The sequence below is a fragment of the Callospermophilus lateralis genome, chromosome 6 (assembly GCF_048772815.1).
Source record: "Callospermophilus lateralis isolate mCalLat2 chromosome 6, mCalLat2.hap1, whole genome shotgun sequence".
Classification (NCBI taxonomy): Eukaryota; Metazoa; Chordata; class Mammalia; order Rodentia; family Sciuridae; genus Callospermophilus; species Callospermophilus lateralis.
In genome coordinates this window covers 48260550-48281680 of record NC_135310.1, presented here as the reverse complement: position 1 = coordinate 48281680, position 21131 = coordinate 48260550, and the positions used below count along the sequence as shown (strand labels likewise).

Here is a 21131-nt window from a genome sequence, read left to right as displayed (position 1 = left end):
TTCATTTGATAGTCAAGCAGGGCAGACTATTTCCTGATGTTGAATCTATGAAACTATGGTTAATATTTTGTCCCATCCTATCAGATGTGGAACACCTATAAAAGCTTAAATGGAGCAAAAAATATAACACTTTCAATAACTTTAGTGGCCTGGGTTGAAATATTTGCAAAACTAAGAATTTGAAATTTGATGGATTTTAAGCTTCTAAATGTTTCTAAACATTTCTCTCTTGTGACTTGGGAATATTGTGATGACTGCTTAATCTTATAATGTTGATATACACTATGTTCTTCAGCATTTGATAGCCAAATGGATGCTTTGCCAAATTCCTTAATAAGAGGTAATCCGCACTCCGTGTTTTCTTAAAAATATTCATAATACACCTTTCTCTTCTAGCTTTTACACACTGAGTATGCACTGGTGACTTTAAAACATTAACTAACTACCAGGGTATGACAAAACACCTGCCACATGAAGCACTGTTGTGTTACAATGACATCACTGTGACTCCTAGTGCAATAGGCAAGAGTGCAAAGCAATGTTCATGTAGACAGCCAGGTGTAGTTTCTGCAACAATTGCTCAAACTGACTATTTAATACAAAAGTGATCAGAGTCATATTAAATGAATGACCATAACATTTTGGAAATGAAACTTCATGAAATGACACTGAAATTTAGAGTTCATATAATGTTTATGTGAAAAAAATTATTTTAATTCTTTTCCATTCATGATGCAAAATCATTCTTCCTTCACAGACTATATAGAAACAGATGATGGGATGGAATTGCCTCACATCTGTAGATAAAATATCTCTGATGGATACTGGTAAAAATGAAGGCATGATTAAATATGTGAGAAGGAAAAATATCTCTTTGGACTGAAATATCAAGAAGTAAATATAGAAGAAATAATGGGAGGGAATGCTTGAATGAGGAAGAGGTTATCTACATGTGTTCAAAGCATGTACTGTCAAATAATTAATTTTTATGTAATAAAGTGCAGAAGAGTCATTTTACTAGGTAAAACCCAGGTAGACACCACTTTAACCAATAAAAGTAGCATCCCTAATACTGACATTAAGCCAACCTACATTCCTCCTATTGACCACTGAGAGCACATTGAATTCAGGGCACTCCTGTCAAAAAGTTCAACCTTATTCTATCATGAGTAAACATCAGAAAAACTCAAATTAACCCCCATTATGCCATATACTATTTTTAACAATGCCAAAAGGAGTAAGCAAGCAGGACAGAAATGATTTGAGATTAAAGGAAACTAGCTAGACACGACAATTAGATACAAAGCATAGTCTGGCACAATGGTGTACACCTGTAATTTCAGTGACTTGGGAGGCAGAGGCAGGAGGATTGTAAGATTGAGGGCAGTCAGGAAGGATAGTCAGACACTGTCTCAAAATAAAAAATAGAAGAGCCTGCTGGTGTACTTCTGTGTTACAGTGCCCCTGGGTTCTATACCCAAGACCACAATATAAATAAATTAATAAATATGCATGATGTTGCATTTGATCCTATCACAGAAAAAAAAATCTATAGGATATTGCTGTTACAACTGAACATTTTAAAATATATATTTGTGGTTTATATAATAGGACTGCAACAATGTTGCATTTCCTGCTTTTGATAATTGTATTATGTTTATTTTAGATAATGTCATTATTCTAAGGAAATACCCATATAAGTAAATAGAAATAAAAGGACATGATTTTAGTCTCAAAATTTTTTTAACCTTTTAGTTTTTAGTTGTAGGTAGACGTAATACCTTTATTTTATTTTTATGAAGACAAATTATTTGCTTTTATCTGTAAATATAGAAAAAGTATCTCACAAAATCTCGTGCTCCCTCATTTTGAAAAGAAACTCCAGCAACTTAATATTGGAGTGGGACTTTATTTTATAATAAATATCTTTAAAAAATAATGCCTACATCTAGCATTGTACTTAATGGTAGAAAAAATAAATTAGTTCGTCCTAACAGAAAAGTAAGAATGTGCCTTTATCACTCCTATGTAACATTGTGCTATATGGTCTAGATAATACAATTACACAAGTAAAGGAAATGAAATGTATACTTGTTGACAAGAAAGAAATAAAACTGGTTCTGTTCATAAATAATGTGAATATTATTTAGTAAAAAAGGTAATGTGCTATCAAATCATGAAAAGACAGGGAGGAGATTTAAATGCAAAAGGTGCAAAAAGATCAGTCCAAAAAGATTAAATACTGTGTAATACCAACTATAGCATATTCTGGAAAGGGCAACAATAGAAATAGTGAATAGATTAGTGGTTTCCAAGTTTTGGGTTAAGGAAGAGGGGTTAACATGTGGAGCACATGTTACTGAAACTATTCTGTATGAACTTTGAATGCTGGACTCATGATGCATTTGTCCAGACTATAAAACAAATTCAACATGAACAATGAGCCCTAATGTGTAAACAGTGGACGTTAGTTAAAAATGCTGTATCAATATTGGTTCATCAACTATGACAAAGATGATGATTAGCTTGCAATCTTTTTATGTTATAGACGACACTTGGAACTTCCTTTCTCCCTCACTCCATCCTACTTAAACTGAAGCAAAATTCCTAGGCCGGTATTACGGTTTGGATATAAGGTGTCTCCCAATAAGCTCATTGCAGTAGTCAATACAGGAATGCTCAGAGGTGAAATGATTAGATTATGAGAGTTATAACCTATTCACTGGACTATCCCATTTTATGAAATAACCTCTGCCCTTTGCAACAGTTTTTTGAGTTTGTACCAGTTTTCTCATACTAAATAAGAGACTATGGACTGAACTTCTGAAGACATGAGCCTAAAATAAATTTTTTCTCCTCTAAGCTGTTCTTGTCAAGCATTTTATCACAGTGGCAAAAAGCCATCTAACGGAGCAGGAATGCCATATCATGGTTTCATGGTTTCTTTTTAAGCTGTTCATCCTTCACATTTCAAGTTTTTCAATTGGATCTTCTTATGTAAGGAGATTTTTCACTTCTCCTTATCACTCATGGTGCTGGGTGTCCTTGATGTAGTTTGAGAATCATCAGCAACATCAGCTAAGACTGTAGTACTTACTTCTGGGGAAATACCTGCCCTATGTGCGGTCCTTGGGGTTGTGCCCAGTTTTTCTCTTCATATTAAAGAAAGTGGATTATCTTCCAGTATCCTGTCTAGTCTTTGGGGCCTGTCAGCCAGGCCCTGTTGTGAGTATGAGGCCAGTTTTATCAGACAAACTCTTCTGCTACTCATGACAAAGTCTGGTTGTTCTCCTATTAAACATAATCAATCTTACATAACATTAGGATTAGACAAGGCCACTCTGTGGCCATGATGGATCAAGACAAAATAATATTACTCTGTTCACAAAAAGCAGTTTTTGTTTATTGTTTTTTGTTTTATTTCTGTTCTGGGCAAGTTAACTTTTCAAGGACACCTGGGAGGGGGAGAGCTTTTTCTTTCCTTTCCTTTCCTGCCAGCTGTTACCATGGAGCCTAGTTGATAACTCCCTTATCTTAGAAATGTAGCCACCACTGTGAAGCCCAGCTCAAGGCCAGAGGCCTTATTTACATATTTTGTGAAAAACTAGTAAGGGGGTGTCTAGTTTTTGGAGCGCTGATTTTTCCAGCCAGTGGCCAAGTAAAACAGGGCAACACGAAAAAAGGAAGTTTATCTACACTGAACTATTTTATAGGGATTCTTTTGCTGAAAGTCCTAAAATCAGCCTTGGTGAAGATTTCTGGAGAAGGTCAGTTAAGACTTTTCTGTGGGCCTGGGTAGGAAGGCGGGGCTGAGAGCAGCTCTGGTGGATCTGAGAATGAGGAAGGAGATGTAAAAGAATAATGGGAAAGGGGTTTGGGATTTTCCTAGCAAGGAAAACTTGAGCAGTTGAACAGGTAGAGCAGAGGGGAAGACCAGAGTGAATATCCCAAAAAGCCTGTAAGGGACTTTAATTCTTAGTAACCTGTTTTCAGTGATGACAAAGCAACTTTAAAGGCCATTTTCATCAGGTCTCTGATAGGGGTCTGAGGGCTCTACTCAGCTTGTTTGAGTTTTGAGTTAGCTGGTAAGAGGACCTGGTGGGTCTGAGTGTGGGCACTGACAGGAGAAGAGAGGAGTGAGTGGGGGGGAATGGCAGCTTGTTGTATCCCTGAGGATATTGTTCTGTAGTCCCTGCAAGCATCCCCATGGTAATGGGAACTACAGGAGTAGCATGTTGATTTCTTTCTGCCTGTTGGGATCTAATGTGTGCTTTCTCTTTGTTGAAGCATCTTTTTCTTTTAGAATTTTTTTTTTCTGGTTATACTTTGGAATAATTTCTGGAAACCTTAGAATCTATAAACAAATTATTGTACTTTGATAAGAAATATCAATAAAAATGTAGTTAAAATCCTTAGATATTTTGTAGACAGAATTATATTTGTTAGGGTAGAGAGAGAAGATGGGAGGGGAGGGGAGGAGAGGAGGGATAGCTGAGGATAGGAAAGGTAGCAGAATACAACAGACACTAGTATGGCAGTATGTTAAAACGTGGATGTACAACCGATGTGATTCTGCAATCTGTATACGGGGTAAAAATAGGAGTTCATAACCCCTTGAATCAAATGTATGAAATATGATATGTCAAGAGCTATGTAATGTTTTGAACAACTAATTATAAAAAATAAATAAATAAAAAAGAATTATATTTGTTTATCATCTTATGAGTTTGAACAATAACTTGAGAATTAGAAACTACTTGAAGATTGCATTTTCACTTAAAAGCAAATTTATAGTAAATACATTTATCTCAAATATCTGTAACTGAAAAGGCAGAGTATATGATGAATGTACATATAAAACATAAATTACGAGTTTTCTGTTAAAAAACAATTAGGCAAATATATATTAACTAAACAATTAGACATGTGCTAATTATTTTACAGATTATATTAAGAATAAGGACATAACTTATAATTGTATTAACTTTATGTAACCACGTGGTTTTTAAAATACTTGGATCCATTTCAATTTATTTTTACTTAGGAGTGCACTCTTTTATGTGATGTCACTTGATGTAACTGAAATAAGATCCTTGTGTATACATATTTATTTTTTATAGTCAGGAATTAGAATAAGGATTTTTTTTTTTTTTTTTTTGGTCATTACAGGAACATTGCTGGCTTTGTTCCTGTGGCGAGCAAATGCATCCCCATAACCTCCAAAATTAAAGTTAAATACAAACAAGCATGTTAGATATCTCTTATTAATAGATTATTTAGTAACACAACTATAAGAAAAGCCAGGTTATCTTTTTAAAATTTTTTTTTTTAGAGAGAGAGAGAATTTTAATATTTATTGTTTTAATTTTTAGTTTTTGGCCCACACAACATCTTTGTTTGTATGTGGTGCTGAGGATCGAACCCGGGCCGCAGGCATGCCAGGGAGCGCACTACCGCTTGAGCCACATCCCCAGCCCCAAAAGTCAGGTTATTTAACTCAGAACTAACTTAAATTTAGGGCTGCAACATAGAAACCTGTGGAATTAAATTTTGTCTGAAAAAAAAAATATCTTTCATTAGCATTTACAGATAGGCATTCTTAAAAATATGGGCTCTGGGCAGCTCTGGAAGTAATCTGAAACAGAAAATACAGGTTAGCGGTTGGAAGGCAGGACTAGAAGTTCTGTCTGAGTGACTGGAAGAATCAATTGGAAGCTCACAAAAGTGTGGGAGGTGGGATCAGGAAACTTGCTCTTTCTGCCAGGCACCAGCATGGTTACCATGGTGACGCAAACAACAAAGAGTTGGCTGCCCATTGTCAGGAAGAACCGCCAGGACCAAAGCCCTCTAATCTGCCATGGTGCATGGTTGATGGGCAAAGCCCTGAAGTAACTCCTTGAGATCACCTGGATCCCAGGGATACCAGGCTGCAGGGCGATTACCACCTGGTTTAACATTAACAGGAAATAATTGATATGGCCCCGAACTAAACTATGGGTGGGGTTCTGACTCCCTGTGGAGCCAGCAACCGGTAGGAGACTTTGAGCCCTTAGAAGGGAGTACAGCCTCATCCAGAGTTCAGATACAGTGGAGGAAGGGCAGAGGGTGACCTGCCAGGGCTGCTGGTGGATGATTTAAAGGGACTGCAAATTGGTGCGGCCAATTTGGAAAGCAGTATGGAGATTCCTGGGAAAGCTGGGAATGGAACCACCATTTGACCCTGCTATTGCCCTTCTTGGACTATTCCCTGAAGACCTCAAAAGAGCATACTATAGGGATACTGCTACATCGATGTTCATAGCAGCATAATTCACAATAGCTAGACTGTGGAACCAACCTAGATGCCCTTCAATAGATGAATGGATAAAAAAAATGTGGCATTTATACACAATGGAGTATTACCCTACACTAAAAAATGACAAAATCATGGAATTTTCAGGGAAATGGATGGCACTAGAGCAGATTATGCTAAGTGAAGCTAGCCAGTCCCTAAAAAACAAATGCCAAATGTCATCTTTGATATAAGGAGAGCAACTAAGAACAGAATAGGTAGGAAGAGCATGAGAAGAAGATCACCATTAAACAGGGTCGAGAGGGGGGAGAGAAAGAGAGAGAGAAGGGAAATTGCATGGTAAAGGAAGGAGACCCTCATTGTTATACAAAATTACATATAAGAGGAAGTGAAGGGAAAGGGAAAAAAACAAGAGAGAGAAATGAATTACAGTAGATGGGGTAGAGAGAGAGAAGATGGGAGGAGAAGGGAGGGGAGGGGAGTGGGGATAGCAGAGGATAGGTAGGGCAGCAGAATACAACAGACACTAGTTATGGCAGTATGTAAAAAAGTGGATGCGGAACCGATGTGAATCTGCAATATGTATACGAGGTAAAAATGGGAGTTCATAATCTGCTTGAATCAAATGTATGAAATATGATATGTCAAGAGGTTTGTAATGTTTTGAACAACTAATAATAAAAAAAAAAAGAAAAGAAAAGGGTTCTGAGAGGATTCAGACCTAGGTAATGGAGGGTAGAGAGAATTTTCCTGTCTAGGAGGCCATGGAGCAACATCAAAGGGGTCCAAGGGTCCTGCATTTTGGCTCTCCCCGGACTCCTCATTGCCCCTTTCCCTTTTAGGACTGGCTTCAGTTGAAGGTGTGTGGTCAGGGTCTCCTAGGGGAATAGATCTTGTCCCGAGTGCCTCCCTTAGCTCCGGGCCCTTGACCTCTGGTGTGAAACACGACCTACTAGGAGGGAAACAACTCTTAAGGGCTGACAGGATGGGATAAACTCCAAGAGGAGGAATTTCACCCGGATTAACCTGGGCTTTTCGGACCAGCTATTCAATCCTATCCCAGGTCTCCCAATCAAATAAATTACTCTCTGGTAGCCAGGAAGCAACCTTAACCATAGTCTCCCAGGTCTTAAACGCCTGAGTGTCAGAAATCTCGAGACCTCTACTCTTAAGGAGGACTCCGAGGGATTAAAGGGAGAGATCATTTCTTGAAGAAGACTGCCCCATAACTTTCGTGGGTACACTCACCCGTAGACTGATTGCTCATCAGCGAAGTTCCCTCCTCACACGGGCACCAGCTGTCAGAGCTGTCAGAACTGCCCTCCGGCAGAGATTAGCAGAGAGCACTAGACCAGCTAGTATCCCCAGGGCTTAATGAGATGAGTGTCACAACCCAGCCTCTGCCATCCCACCGGGCCAAAAAGTTGAGTCAGCAACTCTTATTGTGTACATAGGCTTTTTATAGAGAAAGGAGGAGAGGTTAGAATGGAGGAGATAGCAGGAGCCAATAGAGATAAGGCACACCCTTGTTGCTAAGGGCTTTAGCAGAATTAGGTTTGCATATGCAGAAGCCATATCTGCCTTCAGGCAGGCACATACACGGAAGCCATAGTCCTACTGTGTCAAGACACTTCACGGAAATCACAGGCATGTCCCAAGAGACTAGCTGTCACAAGACTGAGTTCCTTGCAAAACTTTGACCCTGGATATTGCCCGACATCACCTGAAGATTTCCTCTGACATTTCAATGGAAGCTACAATGATGATACATCTTGCATTCTGCCTGCTTGCCCAATGAGATCATGTGTGTAATGCCAAAGTCTGCATCTGCTATGAGCTGTGCCTTGGCTTGCTTGATCTACAGATGTGGCAGCCTCTGAGTACCAAGTTGGCTATACATAGAGAAATGATTCTCTAAGTAGTCCTGGGCATTCATGGTGGCCTAGGGTTCTTTTCTCAAATGATTCTTCTCTGCAATACTTTTGAAACAAATTTGCATTTTTATATCTCAGAGCCTGTGATGGCTGCTCTTGAGAAATCCTTCTTATTGTCCAAGTGTGAAGCATTGCCATAACCTTTTCAGCTGAAACTTTCTGTACTCTTTCTTTTTTGGTCAAGCTAAAAATTTTCCAAATCCCTGTGCTCTCTTCCTTTTTGCTTTTCAATCGCATGCATTAAAATCAGTCAATAACACCAATGCTATGATCTAAATGCTGTGTTGTCTTGAAATTTCCTTCACCAGATAAACTAGTGCATCATCTTTAAGCTCAGGCTTCCAAAAGTGTCCCACAAAGGAAAGGAAAAAATCCAGGGAGTTTTATAAATGAAGAACTATGAATAAAGCACATATGGACATTATATTGAAACTTAATATTATATTGAAAAATAAAATAAGACTTTGGGCTTGGAGTCTGATTTTCCTAGCTCCTAACTGGAGCAAATCAAACACTGTAGTTAAAAACCCTGCTATTGGGGCTGGGGTTATGGCTCAGTGGTAGAGCGCTCACCTCACATGTGTAAGGCCCTGGGTTCGATCCTCAGCACCACATAAAAATAAATAAATAAATAAATAACCCTGCTATTGTCCCCAAACAACCATCTTTTCTATCTAGAGGCTTCTCCATGAGTTTCAACACTGAATAAAAATTAGGCAAAGTTGATAAACTTTTAAAGAAACTCCTAGTCAAAAGAATCCTGTTGAAGAACAAGAACAGTGATGTTTGGGCAACAGAACAACATATACTTCAAACATAATATTTGTGAACTGCCTTTCACATTGGTTGCCAATAGCATCTGCATATTTTCTTGTGACATATTCTCTCTCTCTCTCTCTCTCTCTCTCTGTCTCTCTCTCTCTCTTTCTGTGACATGAACTTTACTTGCTTTGGTTTGCTCAACATATTAAAAATGTTCAACATATTCAAAATTTATGGCTATCCTTACTCCTTGCCAACATCTCTTCCTATAAATGTTTGTTTGTGAACACTATCAGAGGCAATTCTTTTATTTTCTGTGATAGAAATCATGTAATTTTATATGTTTCATACTCTTGATATGAAACTTTCAAATGAAATGGAACTGTGGAAGAATTATTTTTAGAAGACCCTTAAATATCAAAAATGATGAGAATATAACCAATGTGAACAATACACTACCTATACTATATTTGATGCAAGAATTAGCTATTATCAAATAATTCCTATGAAGAGAAATTGGAGAATAATAATTGGAGAATAAAATAATTAAATAAAAGCTATAATAATTTATATTGATTCTTTTCAGAACATCATAAAATTTTTAATATATATCTACAAAGATTAGGACATGCCTTTGGTGTATGAAATCAGAAACATTGTACAACTAAATTCAGAATGTCTTATGACATTCTTAAGGTCAAAGATAAACATACACATTAAAGAAGAAACTCAGAAATAATATCTCAGGTCAGTTAATAGTAAATAGACAATTATTGAGCCTATATTTATTTTGTTTCTTTCTAGCAAAGGAGGAAATAAATAAAAAATACAATTCTAATCTTGGCCATGGAAGAACCTAATGCAGTTTCTGAATAGGAAATATATAATTTACAAAATTTTATAGCAGCAATTCAGTGTTCTCAGAAAGAGCCACTCTAAACCAAGGAAGAATTGTTTGGGAATGACATAAAGCGGTAAGTCCTTGAGCATAAAGGTGATTTTAAAATATTTTTTGAGAGAAAAGACATACTGGGAACTTATAAAGGCTATTAGCTGGTGCTTACCATATGTATGAAAATGATTTTTATTAAATTTACTTCACTGAGACAGAAGGTCTAATTGAACAAATAATTAGAAACAAAGTTTGAGAAATAATAAAGCATATTCACCAGAAAAGTAATTCATGCCTGTATCCACACTGAACAGAAGAGTTTCTTTTCAATGTGAAAGTATTTTGACAGAGACTTTTGTTTTCTTAAAAGTAAATCCAGAGTTTAGGGCAGGGCTATCCCAGCAGGCGGCTCCCAAACTCACTGTTTGGATCGGTGTTGGGCGTCGCTAACCGCCTGCGAAGCACTTCTTTCCAGTCCATGGCAGAATTCCGCGCAGTAGCTCCGGCATTTGCTGTTTATTAACCGCTCCACCCCACCAGCCCGAACGTCAGACCCTGCCAAACTCCGTAGAGATTAGGAAGGCCGCCCAACCGCCATCTTTGATGTGGGCGGAAGTCTTGGCTAAAGGAAAAAACGGCTACTGTAGGTGTAACGGAGGATACAGCAATTATGCTATCTGGGGAGAAGCAGAGATGCAAAATGCAAAACCGATTTTGAAGGCTAGAATAAGGAAGACCGCGTATTTCTTAAGGGTGAGCCTTTGGAGCGTGTGCACCACGTGATTCAGGAGTTCCCGGGTGCTTCCGGCTTGAGAGACGCGCCTTCTACACAATTTTTTTTTTTTCATTCTTCTGGAGGCGCTAACGGTCTCTAGAATGTGCAGACGCTTCAGTAGGGCTATTTCCATCCCACCCCGCCTCCAGCACTACACGTTTCAAAATTGCCTTTTTTCTCGCCGCCAGGCCTTGGCCAACGCGTGCCACTCCCCTGCGTGCCCTCGGTAGCGCGGTGCCTTGTGGACACCGTAGTTTCCGCCGCGTCTAAAGTTGGGTTAAGCCTGAGTACTGTGGTTCTCGGACAGGAATGTAACAGACACCAGAAAATCCCTTCTTTGTCTCCTGGCATAGGACTTAGGACTGATGTTGGATATCGCCTGATCATTGCTTTTTTGCTGTTGGTAGCCTCCAAAGCAGAACCTTGGTTTGACTGTAATAGAAACGGAGTCTCCTTTTTTAAAAAGTGGCGCTTTGACCCACTACTCTAAACCCCAATTCCTTAATTTTGTTGTGGAAGTAGGCGTTTTTCGGGAACATCTTGATCACAGGTGCTGATCTCACTGCATAATGACTTTTTTGTTGTCAGGTATTCAAAGCTTTTCTAAGCTTTGGAAGTGCAGCCCACACTTTGGGCTAAGCCCAGGGCACTCTTGCTGCTTCTTCCTCTCAGACTACTGTGGCATCAGGAACCAACAGAGATGGTTTTCTCTCAAAAGCATGTCTCTACAAAGTACCAAAGCTGGGAACGCATCAATTGCCAAGGCCAGATATCTCAGGAAAGGAGATGAGGGCAGTAATAAGCAAGTTTCTTCTGATTCTCCTCATCTTTTTGCAGCCGGAGCAGCTAAAAAGAGATCACAGATGAATCCTCGGAGTAACCATCAAGACTTGTCACCTGTGAAGAATATTTCTATTCAACTCCCAACAAAACCTTTGAATTCCAAGGAGTGGGATAAACTTAAGGAAGACTTTAAAGGAAAGGTCAATTTTGAAAATTGGATAAGTTCACAGATGGCTCACTGCCATAGCCCTATAGATGTGGCTAAATCTCTGCTGGCATGGGTAGCAGCAAAAAACAATGGTATTGTAGGCTATAATTTACTGGTCAGGTATTTGTATCTCTGTGTCTTTCATAAACAGACTTCAGAAGTTATTGATGTCTATGAAATCATGAGAGCCAGATACAAGAGGTTAGAATCTGGGGGTTACAGTCTTCTCATTCGGGGATTGATGCATTCAGACAGATGGAGAGAGGCCTTGATGCTATTAGAAGATATTAAAAAAGTCATGACCCCTTCAATAAAGAACTATAATGACTGTATCCAAGGGGCTCTCCTTCATCAAGATGTGAACACAGCCTGGAATTTGTATCAGGAATTGCTAGGTCATGATCTTATTCCTATGTTGGAAACTTTAAAAGCCTTCTTTGATTTTGGAAAAGGTATAAAGGATGATCACTATTCCAGCAAACTACTTGACATTCTTTTGTATTTAAGAACTAATCAGCTATATCCTGGGGAGTCATTTGCACACAGTATAAAAACATGGTTTGAGAGGTAATTTTGATTTTTCTTTATGTGTTTTCATTTTGTTATACCCCAAAGTAGCCCTTTTTGTTGTTGTTGAGAATCAGCCTATTAAGATTTTGCTTTTTTTCCCATCTCTAAGTAAGATTTGCTTTCCCTTTAAGACAAAGTTTTCTCTCTTTAAAACAAATAGAGATGTGGATGTGGGGTTATAGCTCAATAGAGTGTTTAGCATGCACAAGGTTTGCTCCTCAGCTCTACAAAATAAGGGCGTAGCATAAACAATTTGTATTAAGCTGTACCGTTCATATAAAAAGAAATTATAGAGCATTTATAGTTTTATCCATTTTTTTTCCTTTTATAAGGATCATTTATTTTGTTTTCTGAGACATCAAGTATAATGTACATACTTAAGAATAGTATTTGTGTTGAGCTCTTTATATACCCTAGAGATTAGAGCTCTATCTGATGTGTGAGGGGTAAAAATTTGTTCCCAGGATGTAGGCTCCCTATTCACCTCAAGTATTATTTCTCTTGCTGAGAAAAAGCTTTTTATTTTGACTCCATCCCATTTGTTGATTCTTGGTTTTAATTCTTACACTATAGGAGTCTTATTAAGGAAGTTGGGGCCTAGCCCCACGTGATGGAGATTAGGGCCTACTTTTTCTTCTATTAGACAGAGTCTCTGGTGTGATTCCTAGATCCTTGATCCATTTTGAGTTAACTTTTGTGCGTGGTGAGAGATAGGGATTCAATTTCATTTTGTTGCATATGGATTTCTAGTTTTCCCAGCACCATTTGTTGATGCTATCCATTCTCCACTGTATGCTTTTGGCACCTTTGTCTAATATAAGGTAGTTGCAATTTTGTGGGTTAGTTTCTGTGTCCTCTATTCTGTACCATTGGTCTACCAGCCTGTTTTGGTGCCAGTACCATGTGTTGTTGTTACTATTGCTCTGTTTAAGGTCTGGTATGATACCACCTGTTTTACTCTTCCTGCTTAGAATTGCTTTAGCTATTCTGGGTCTCTTATTTTTCCAGATGAATTTCATAATTGCTTTTTCTATTTCTATGGGGAATGCCATTGGGATTTTGATCGGAATTGCATTGAACCTGTATAGTGCTTTTGGTTATATGGTCATTTTAATAATATTAATTCTGCCTGTACATGAGCAAGGTAGATCTTTCCATCTTCTAAGGTCTTCTTCTATTTCTCTCTTTAGGGTTCTATAGTTTTCATCGTATAGATCTTTCATCTCTTTTGTTGATTCCCAAGTATTTTATTTTATTTTATTTTTTTTTTTTTGAGGATATTGTGAATGGGGTAGTCTTCCTCATTTCCTTTTCAGAGAATTTGTCACTGATATACAGGAGTGCCTTTGATTCATGGGTGTTGATTTTGTATCCTGCCACTTTGCTGAATTCATTTACTAGTTCTAGAAGTTTCTTGGTAGAGTTTTTTGGGTCTTTATAGAATCATATCATCAGCAAATAGTGCTAGTTTAAGTTGCTCTTTTCAAATAGTTATTTCTTTAATTTCTTTTGTCTATCTAATTGCCCTGGCCAGTATTTCAAGAACTATGTTGAATAGAAGTGGTGAGAGAGGGTATCCCTGTCTTGTTCCAGATTTTAGAGGGAATGCCTTCAGTTTTTCTCTGTTTAGAATGATGCTGGCCTGAGGCTTAGTGTAGATAGCCTTTACAATGTTGAGGTAAGTTCTTGTTATCCCTAGTTTTTCTAATGTTTTGAACATAAAGGGGAGCTGTATTTTGTCAAATGCTTCTTCTGCAACTATGGAGATGATCATATGGTTCTTATCTTTAAGTCTATTGACGTGATGAATTACATTTCTTGATTTCCATATGTTGAACCAACCTTGCATCCCAAGGACCATTTGTCCCAGCTATTCCTCTTCTCGGACTAAACCTAAAGGACCTAAAAAAGCATACTATAGGGACACAGCCACATCAATGTTTATAGCAGCACAATTCACAATAGCTAAACTGTGGAGCCCTTCAATGGATGAATGGATAAAAAAAAATGTGGCATTTATACACAATGGAATATTACTCAGCACTAAAAAATAATAAGATCATGGCATTTGCAGGGAAATGGATGGCATTAGAACAGATTATGCTAAGTGAAGTTAGCCAATTCAAAAAAAAATGCTGAATGTCTTCTCTGATATAAGGGGGATGACTCAAAATGGGGTAGGGAGGAAGAGCATGGGAAGAGATTATCTCTAGATAGGGAAGAGGGGTGGGAGGGAAAGGGAGGGAGAAGGAGAATTGCATGGATGGTGGAAGGAGACCCTCATCGTTATACAAAATACATGTATAAAGATGTGAATTTGGTGTCAACATATCTTGTATACAGAGATATGATAAATTGTGGTATAAAGGTTTATAAGAATTATAATGTTAATAATAATAATAATAATAGAGCTCATGTAAAAAAATAAATAAAAATTAAAAAAAAATAAAAAAAAAATAAAAGTAAATCCACATTACAATTCTGGGATTTGAAAAAACATACACTAGTATTTATGTATAAAATGCAACTAATTATTGAGAAGGTAGAGGAAGTATCATTAATTCAGTTGTGAAAGAAAAAGCAGTGTTTTTTTAAAATATATTTTTAATTGTCAGTGGACCTTTATCTTATTTATTTACATATGGTGCTGAGAATGAACCTAGTGCTTTACACATGGCAGGCAAGCACACTACCAATGAACCACAATCCCAGCCCAAAAGCAGTGTTAGGGATGTCACATTTCATAAAGAGGAGTAATATTTGATGACTTGTCTTTGGTCATGTGTGGCTGGAGATCGCAATATGAAATGCATTCTTTGTAGTTCTTAACTCACTGGAGCAGATAATTGGCTTAAATAATGATATAGAAAGGAAAGGAACATATCTTAAAGACAGAATCAACGTGATTTAGAAATCAAATTGGATTTGGTGAGAGAAAGTGGAAGAGGGAATGGAAAAGAAGGTAAGGCAAAAGTGAAGAATATATAACCAAGCGATTTAAATTTCATAAATGAAATATGACAATGTACCTGACATGGAATATGTATCTTGCTATGATGTTTTTTTTAATAACTTAAACATACAGATCATATTACAGGTATTTCCTAAGAAAGTTCTAGGATAGGTTTGGTTCATTCATGGTATAAATTTTTCACTGAAAAATCTCCTAAGATTTCAAATTATTGAAATTCCCTAAACATCCAACTGAGTCTTTATGAAATGATTCTTTAAATGCTCTTTCTTCTTGACAGTAGAGTTTTTTTTTTTGACATATTATACATACAAGAAGTTTACCTTATTCTAATTAGGATCTCATCATTGTGGTTATACATGATGTGGAGTTTCACTGGTTGTGTAGTCATATATGAACATAGAAAAGTTATGTCTGGAACCTACCAAAAAATATGGAATCTTCTCTTTTTGGGTAGATATGATTACATTTTAATATGCTGATGAAGATATTAGATAAGTGTCATGAAAATGCTGTTGACATCATTGAAATCATTACCCAAGATATAAAAATGACACATTTTCAATGAAAATTTTTACATTTTAGTAAAAAATAGATACACTACAAAATGAAAATGAGTTGCTTCCAATGCAGGGAAGAAAGAAAAGCAGAAGGCTCTTTTTTCTCCAGGGTTTGAAAGGAGCTGATCGGGAATTAGAAAATGAAGGGGTGAGTCATTATTATGACTTTTAATATTTAAATTCTGAGGGATTATTTGGGTTTGGTAGAGTGTTGTTTTAATTTTTTGCTGTTGTTACTATTTATTTTATAATTCTCCAAATAGTATTTGTGCTCTATTTTTTAAAAATCTCTTCAAGCCTTCTCCAATCAACCTTACTTCTCAGCACCCACTTCCTTATTTAGGCATTTCTGTTTCATATCTGGTTTTAGTGTTTTTCAACCCTCACATTTTGCTAAATGTTTGTGTGGTAAGTTTCTGGATAACAGATAAAATGGGTTTCTTCTATTTTATGTTCTCCAAATTGCTGTTCTTATTAAACATTTGTTGAATAATGAATGAATATCAGATGCAGTCATGACAGTGACCCCTTAAGTTTTTAATGATCTGGAATATTCCTGTCATTTAGTAACATCAAAGTTGTCATAAGGTCACAGCAGAAAGCATTATGCCTTTGTGGTTATGGTGTAAACAAACATACTGCACTAACCATTATATTAAAGTAGAGCACACAGTGTGCTCCTAGTGTATATAGGCTGTGCCTTCTAGGTTTGTGTGAGTACACTCTATGGTGTTTGCACAATAACACAATCACCTAATGACATATTGCTCAGAATGTATCCTTGTCATTATGATGCATGATTGTAATGAAAAGGCTTAAATTGATTGCATGTTTTCCCTTTAATTTTTTAGAAAATTTGAAATAATTCTAGTGTAATTTGCATTCTATTTCAAGGCAAGATCCTTATATTATGTTTTGATATTATGCATATTACATTCACAGGACATACTATAAGAGGAAAGGAATCAAATAGTTATTATAGTCTTCAGAGCGAAATGGGTGAAAGAGATGGTACCAAAGAAGAAAAAGTTACAATAGAGTAAAATCTGTTGTATTACAAAAATTTTAGCTTCAAATATTTTAAAATTGTATATTTCCTAAATGCCTGTATACTTGTAATTTATGCATATCCACTGAGCTTCCATGTTCTTTTATTGCTAGACTATTTAACATGTTTATGTAGTTGGAAATTTAATATCTAGATAGGGCAGAGGGGTAGGAAGGGGAGGGAGGGACATAGGGTTAGAAATGATGGTGGGATGTGATGGATATTTTTATCTAAAGTATATGTATGGGCTGGGGATGTGGCTCAAGTGGTAGTGTGCTCACCTAGTATGTGCGGGGCACTGGGTTCAAACCTCAGCACCACATAAAAACAAAATAAAGATATTATGTCCACCTAGAACTAAAAAAAATATTAAAAAAATAAAAAATAAAGTACATGTATGAAGACACGAATTGGTATGAATATACTTTGTATACAGAGATATGAAAAATTGTGCTCTGTATGAGTAATAAGAATTGTAATGCATTCTGCTGTCATATATAAATAAAAAATAATAATTTAAAAAGAAGAAATTTAATGTGTAGAAAAGTGTCTTCAGTAAAAGACCCTGTCATGGAAAAAATAGGAGGGGCAGGGAAAAGATCAAACAGTAGGTGTCGGAACAATTCCCCCTTTTTATTTGTTTTAACATGCCAGTGGGTACGGCCTCTGTCTTAGGTTGTCCTCCCTTAGGAGGATCTTACCTGTCATTGGGTACCTTATAGCTCATCTGGACTTTGGTGGCCTCTAAGGTTGAGGGGGGGGGGGGTTAGAACCACAGAGGACTCACTGTATGGGTCTTCTGTCTCTGTGAGTCTCTGCTATTGTATCTGAACAGTCATAAGCTGAATTGATTCTATCCTACTTTGAATAAATTGAATGGCCTTATTAGCAATGCAGGGCCCAAAGGTAAAGAGTAGAAGCAGCAAGAGAATGGGCCCAAGGAAAGGTAAGAGGTAGGGCAACCACCCATGTAGCCCCGTCCAGAGGAAGTTGGCTTGTAATTCTTTTCTCCGCTTCTCGAGGTCTTCTTTTAGCCGTTTTACTTTATCTTGGACTATTCCCAATCGGTTGGCATAAAAGCAGCATTCTTCCTGTAAGAAAAGACATAATCCTCCCTTTTCAGCAGTTAAGAGGTTCAGTCCCCTACGATTTTGTAAAACCACTGCAGCTAGGGAGTCTAATTGTGCTTGGAGGTCCAAGATAGTACTTGCTACAGCTTGTAAGTCATCAATCAGTTGTTGGGATAAAATCTTATAAAAGTGGAAAGAGGTCCCTAACTCTGCTATGCGGGTTATAGCCCCAGCAGCTACTCCGGGGCTCAAGATTAGCGGAAAAGCTTGGATAGCTCTCTTAGTTTTTCCCCCAATGTGTTCTAATGTAGGGACAGGAAGACTCTGATTATCAGGAACAATTGTAACGTCAGGCAACACGATGGCGGAAGTGCAGAGTCCAGTCCAATTTTGTGGGAGAAAGCTTAGAGCTTCTCCACCACACATGAAAACGGTACCATTAGGAGGGCAGAGTTGGGTATCATTGATGGTATTATTGTGTTGGCAGAAGGAGTAATGTATCTGGCCAACATCTATGTTACTGGAATTATCAGGAAAAGGATCAGATCTAAAACATGAGACCGGAGGAGAAAAAGGAGACAAATAGACTCCAGACCTCGGGGGCAGGAGTAGGTAATAGGTCTCAGTCTGTGAGGAGTTAATAAGAATAGCATTGACCTGTAATGGACCTGGTTTTAAGCAAAGACGGCAATCCTCTGCTTAATTGGGATTTGTTGTGTTAAGCAGAAAGAGGGTGGCTTGTAGGATAGATTGTGTTTCAGGGTCAAGAAGTAACTCTCCCTGAATTGCTGGGAGAACTAGAGGGTGGTAAACGAGGGGACCCTGGAGTTCAATTATTTTTTCCATAATTTTCTTCACCAGGTAATCTCGGGCTAGGTCTTGTACCCCACTGCCATCTGACATTCCTATGTGCATTTGGAAAGTCCAACAATAGGTTTTGGAAGGGGAATCCATTAGCCAGGGACATGGAATGGCTCTTGTGTTGGAGTTTGACCAGCCTGACCAGTATCTGGTTGAGTTTCATTGGCATAAGCTTGCCTGATCATAGCAAGAGGCAGAGACATAGGTATAGGCCTTGAAGACCCCTGAGGGTGAGCAATCCTGTGGGCAATTTGGGGGAGTAACAGCTGGAGTAACAGAGGTAACCTTTGGGGCCTGCCAGCAAACATTGAATAAGACCTGTAGGGGACATCCTGCCTGTTTTCCCTGTATGAGGGTAACTGCTGTTTTTCCATTTGAACATGTCTTCAGAGTAGCGTAGCAATTATAGCGGGGAACAGATGGTAGGATCGGCCTCAGAAAGGAAAATCTTTGGTGGTTGCCATGCTATTTGGCAAAAGGAACTCATCCATTTGTTGGGGCCATAGTGACAGTCTACCATCCCAGGGAAACCTTCCATGGCTAACGCTAACCTAGTGTTGTTTTTGTAGCCAAAAGAAATCATTGATTCTAAAGGGAACAATGAGAGAATGGGGTTCACATCCAAAGAGCCAGACAGAGAGATCTCACTCCTTGATTACACAACCGGCCATTTGATCTATCATAGAATATACTTGGAGTGCCCCTCCCACCCAAAGATGGATCCAATGAATAGGATCTCCCTTCTGGGCTAAAAGAGCAGTGAGAGGTGTTTCTCCTCCAAGAATATAGAGGACCAGGGGTATGGAGGGGTCATACCTTTTTAAAACAGCCTCATCAATAGCTAGTTGGATTTTGGCAAGAACTTCCTTATGTTTAGAGGTCAAGGTCACCACTGTGGACATATCAAGGCCTTTTAACAGGTCAAAGAGGGGTGAAAGTGTAGTGGTAGTAATAGGGATCCAAGGTCTCATCCAGTTGATTTCTCCAAGTAATTTTTGTAGTTGGGGAAGGGAATAGGTATCTTGGATACATAGTTGTGGTTTTGTAAGAGATGCAACATCAAGGGTCAGGCATGTGCCTAAAATTTTTAAAGGGGCTACCTTTTGTACCTTATCAGGGGCAATTTGAAAGTTGTGATCCTTTAAGAGGTGTATGCACTTTTGATAAAGGTGCTCCAGTTGTTGGGTATTAGTATTTCCAAGTATAATGTCATCCATATATATGTATAGAAGGGAATCAACTTCTTTTGTAAGGGGGGATAGAACTCTGGAAATGTAGTCTTGACAAATGGGGGGGCTGTTGGTCAAACCTTGAGGCAATACAGTCCACTCATAGTGTAAGTCAGGTCCCTTATAGTTAAGGGAGGGAATGGAGAAGGCGAATTTTTCAGTGTCCCCAGGATGTAAGGGTATAGAAAAGAAACAATCTTTAATATCTATGATTATCAAATGGTAGTTATTCGGGATAGCAGGGACCCAGGGCATTCCCCGTTGAGGGGTCCCAAAGGGTAGCATCCTCTCATTGATTTTCCTGAAATCGTGAAGAAACCTCCATTTACCATTAGCCTTTTTTATCACAAATACAGGAGAGTTCCATGGGCTCACCGACCACTGGAGTTATCCTAATTGAAGTTGCTGTTCAACTAGATGATGTAACTGTTGGAGTTTTAGAGAGGGAAGTGGCCACTGCTCAACCCATACAGGGTGCCCCTGAATCCAATTTATCTTAAGGGCCCAAGGATGAGCAGTGGCCTTTAGGATTGGGGGTAGGGTCAAACATTTGGTAGACCCTGTCTAATCCTCTCAAAAGTTGGGTCATCCCTGTAAGACACAGATCACCAAAGGGTTTTCCACTTTATTACAAAAGGCTGTGTGTTTATATAGGTCTAAGGAGAGGTAGCAGGGCTGAGGTAGATAACAGGTCGCCCATTTGTTGGCAAGCTCTTCCATATGTCAGTTCTGGAGCCCAAGAAGTTAATTCTAATTGGGGCTAAGGCTTCCCACCAGCAGGGTTTGAACATTGGCGCCAGTGGGAACGTTTTGCGCTAGTGAAAGAAACAAAGAGGAGAAAGAGGGTTGTTAGACGCCATGCTGGGGTTTTTCTCTGGGGTGCTGCTACTGTTATATGTTTTCTCAACAATCCCTATAATTAGGATGGCAATTTTGACCTTGCTGGAACTGCTGCTGATATTCCTCTTCCTGCAACACATCATCATAAAAAGCCTTATGATCAGTAGTAATATAGGCTTCTGCTTCTCCTAGGACGTCTTGGCCCAAAAGATTGACAGTTAATCCTGGAGCAACAAGGGGGCGGACTTCACCAGTATTTCCTTCCAAGTCCACCCATGGGACCCAGCCAGCAGTTTGCTGGGAGTGGGAAGTTCCGCCAAGCCCAGTAAAGGCGGG

The 21131-nt window shown here is 38.3% G+C and overlaps 1 protein-coding gene and 1 pseudogene across 3 annotated transcripts in view; one reads left to right on the top strand and one right to left on the bottom strand.

Moving 5' to 3' along the window:
• Window positions 1–10437, bottom strand: part of LOC143401182 (amine sulfotransferase-like) — a 30748-nt gene extending 20311 nt beyond the window's left edge. Inside the window, exon 1 of one of the 3 annotated variants that reach the window (XM_076858320.2) lies at window positions 10303–10437. In XM_076858320.2, coding sequence (XP_076714435.1) covers window positions 10303–10360 — 58 coding nt within the window. In that variant the 5' untranslated portion in view covers window positions 10361–10437. The other 2 variants (XM_076858322.2, XM_076858321.2) reach the window with 2 other exon arrangements.
• A 489-nt stretch (window positions 10438–10926) lies between these two features.
• Window positions 10927–12375, top strand: LOC143402369 (mitochondrial ribonuclease P catalytic subunit pseudogene; annotated as a pseudogene).
• Window positions 12376–21131: the final 8756 nt, after the last annotated feature.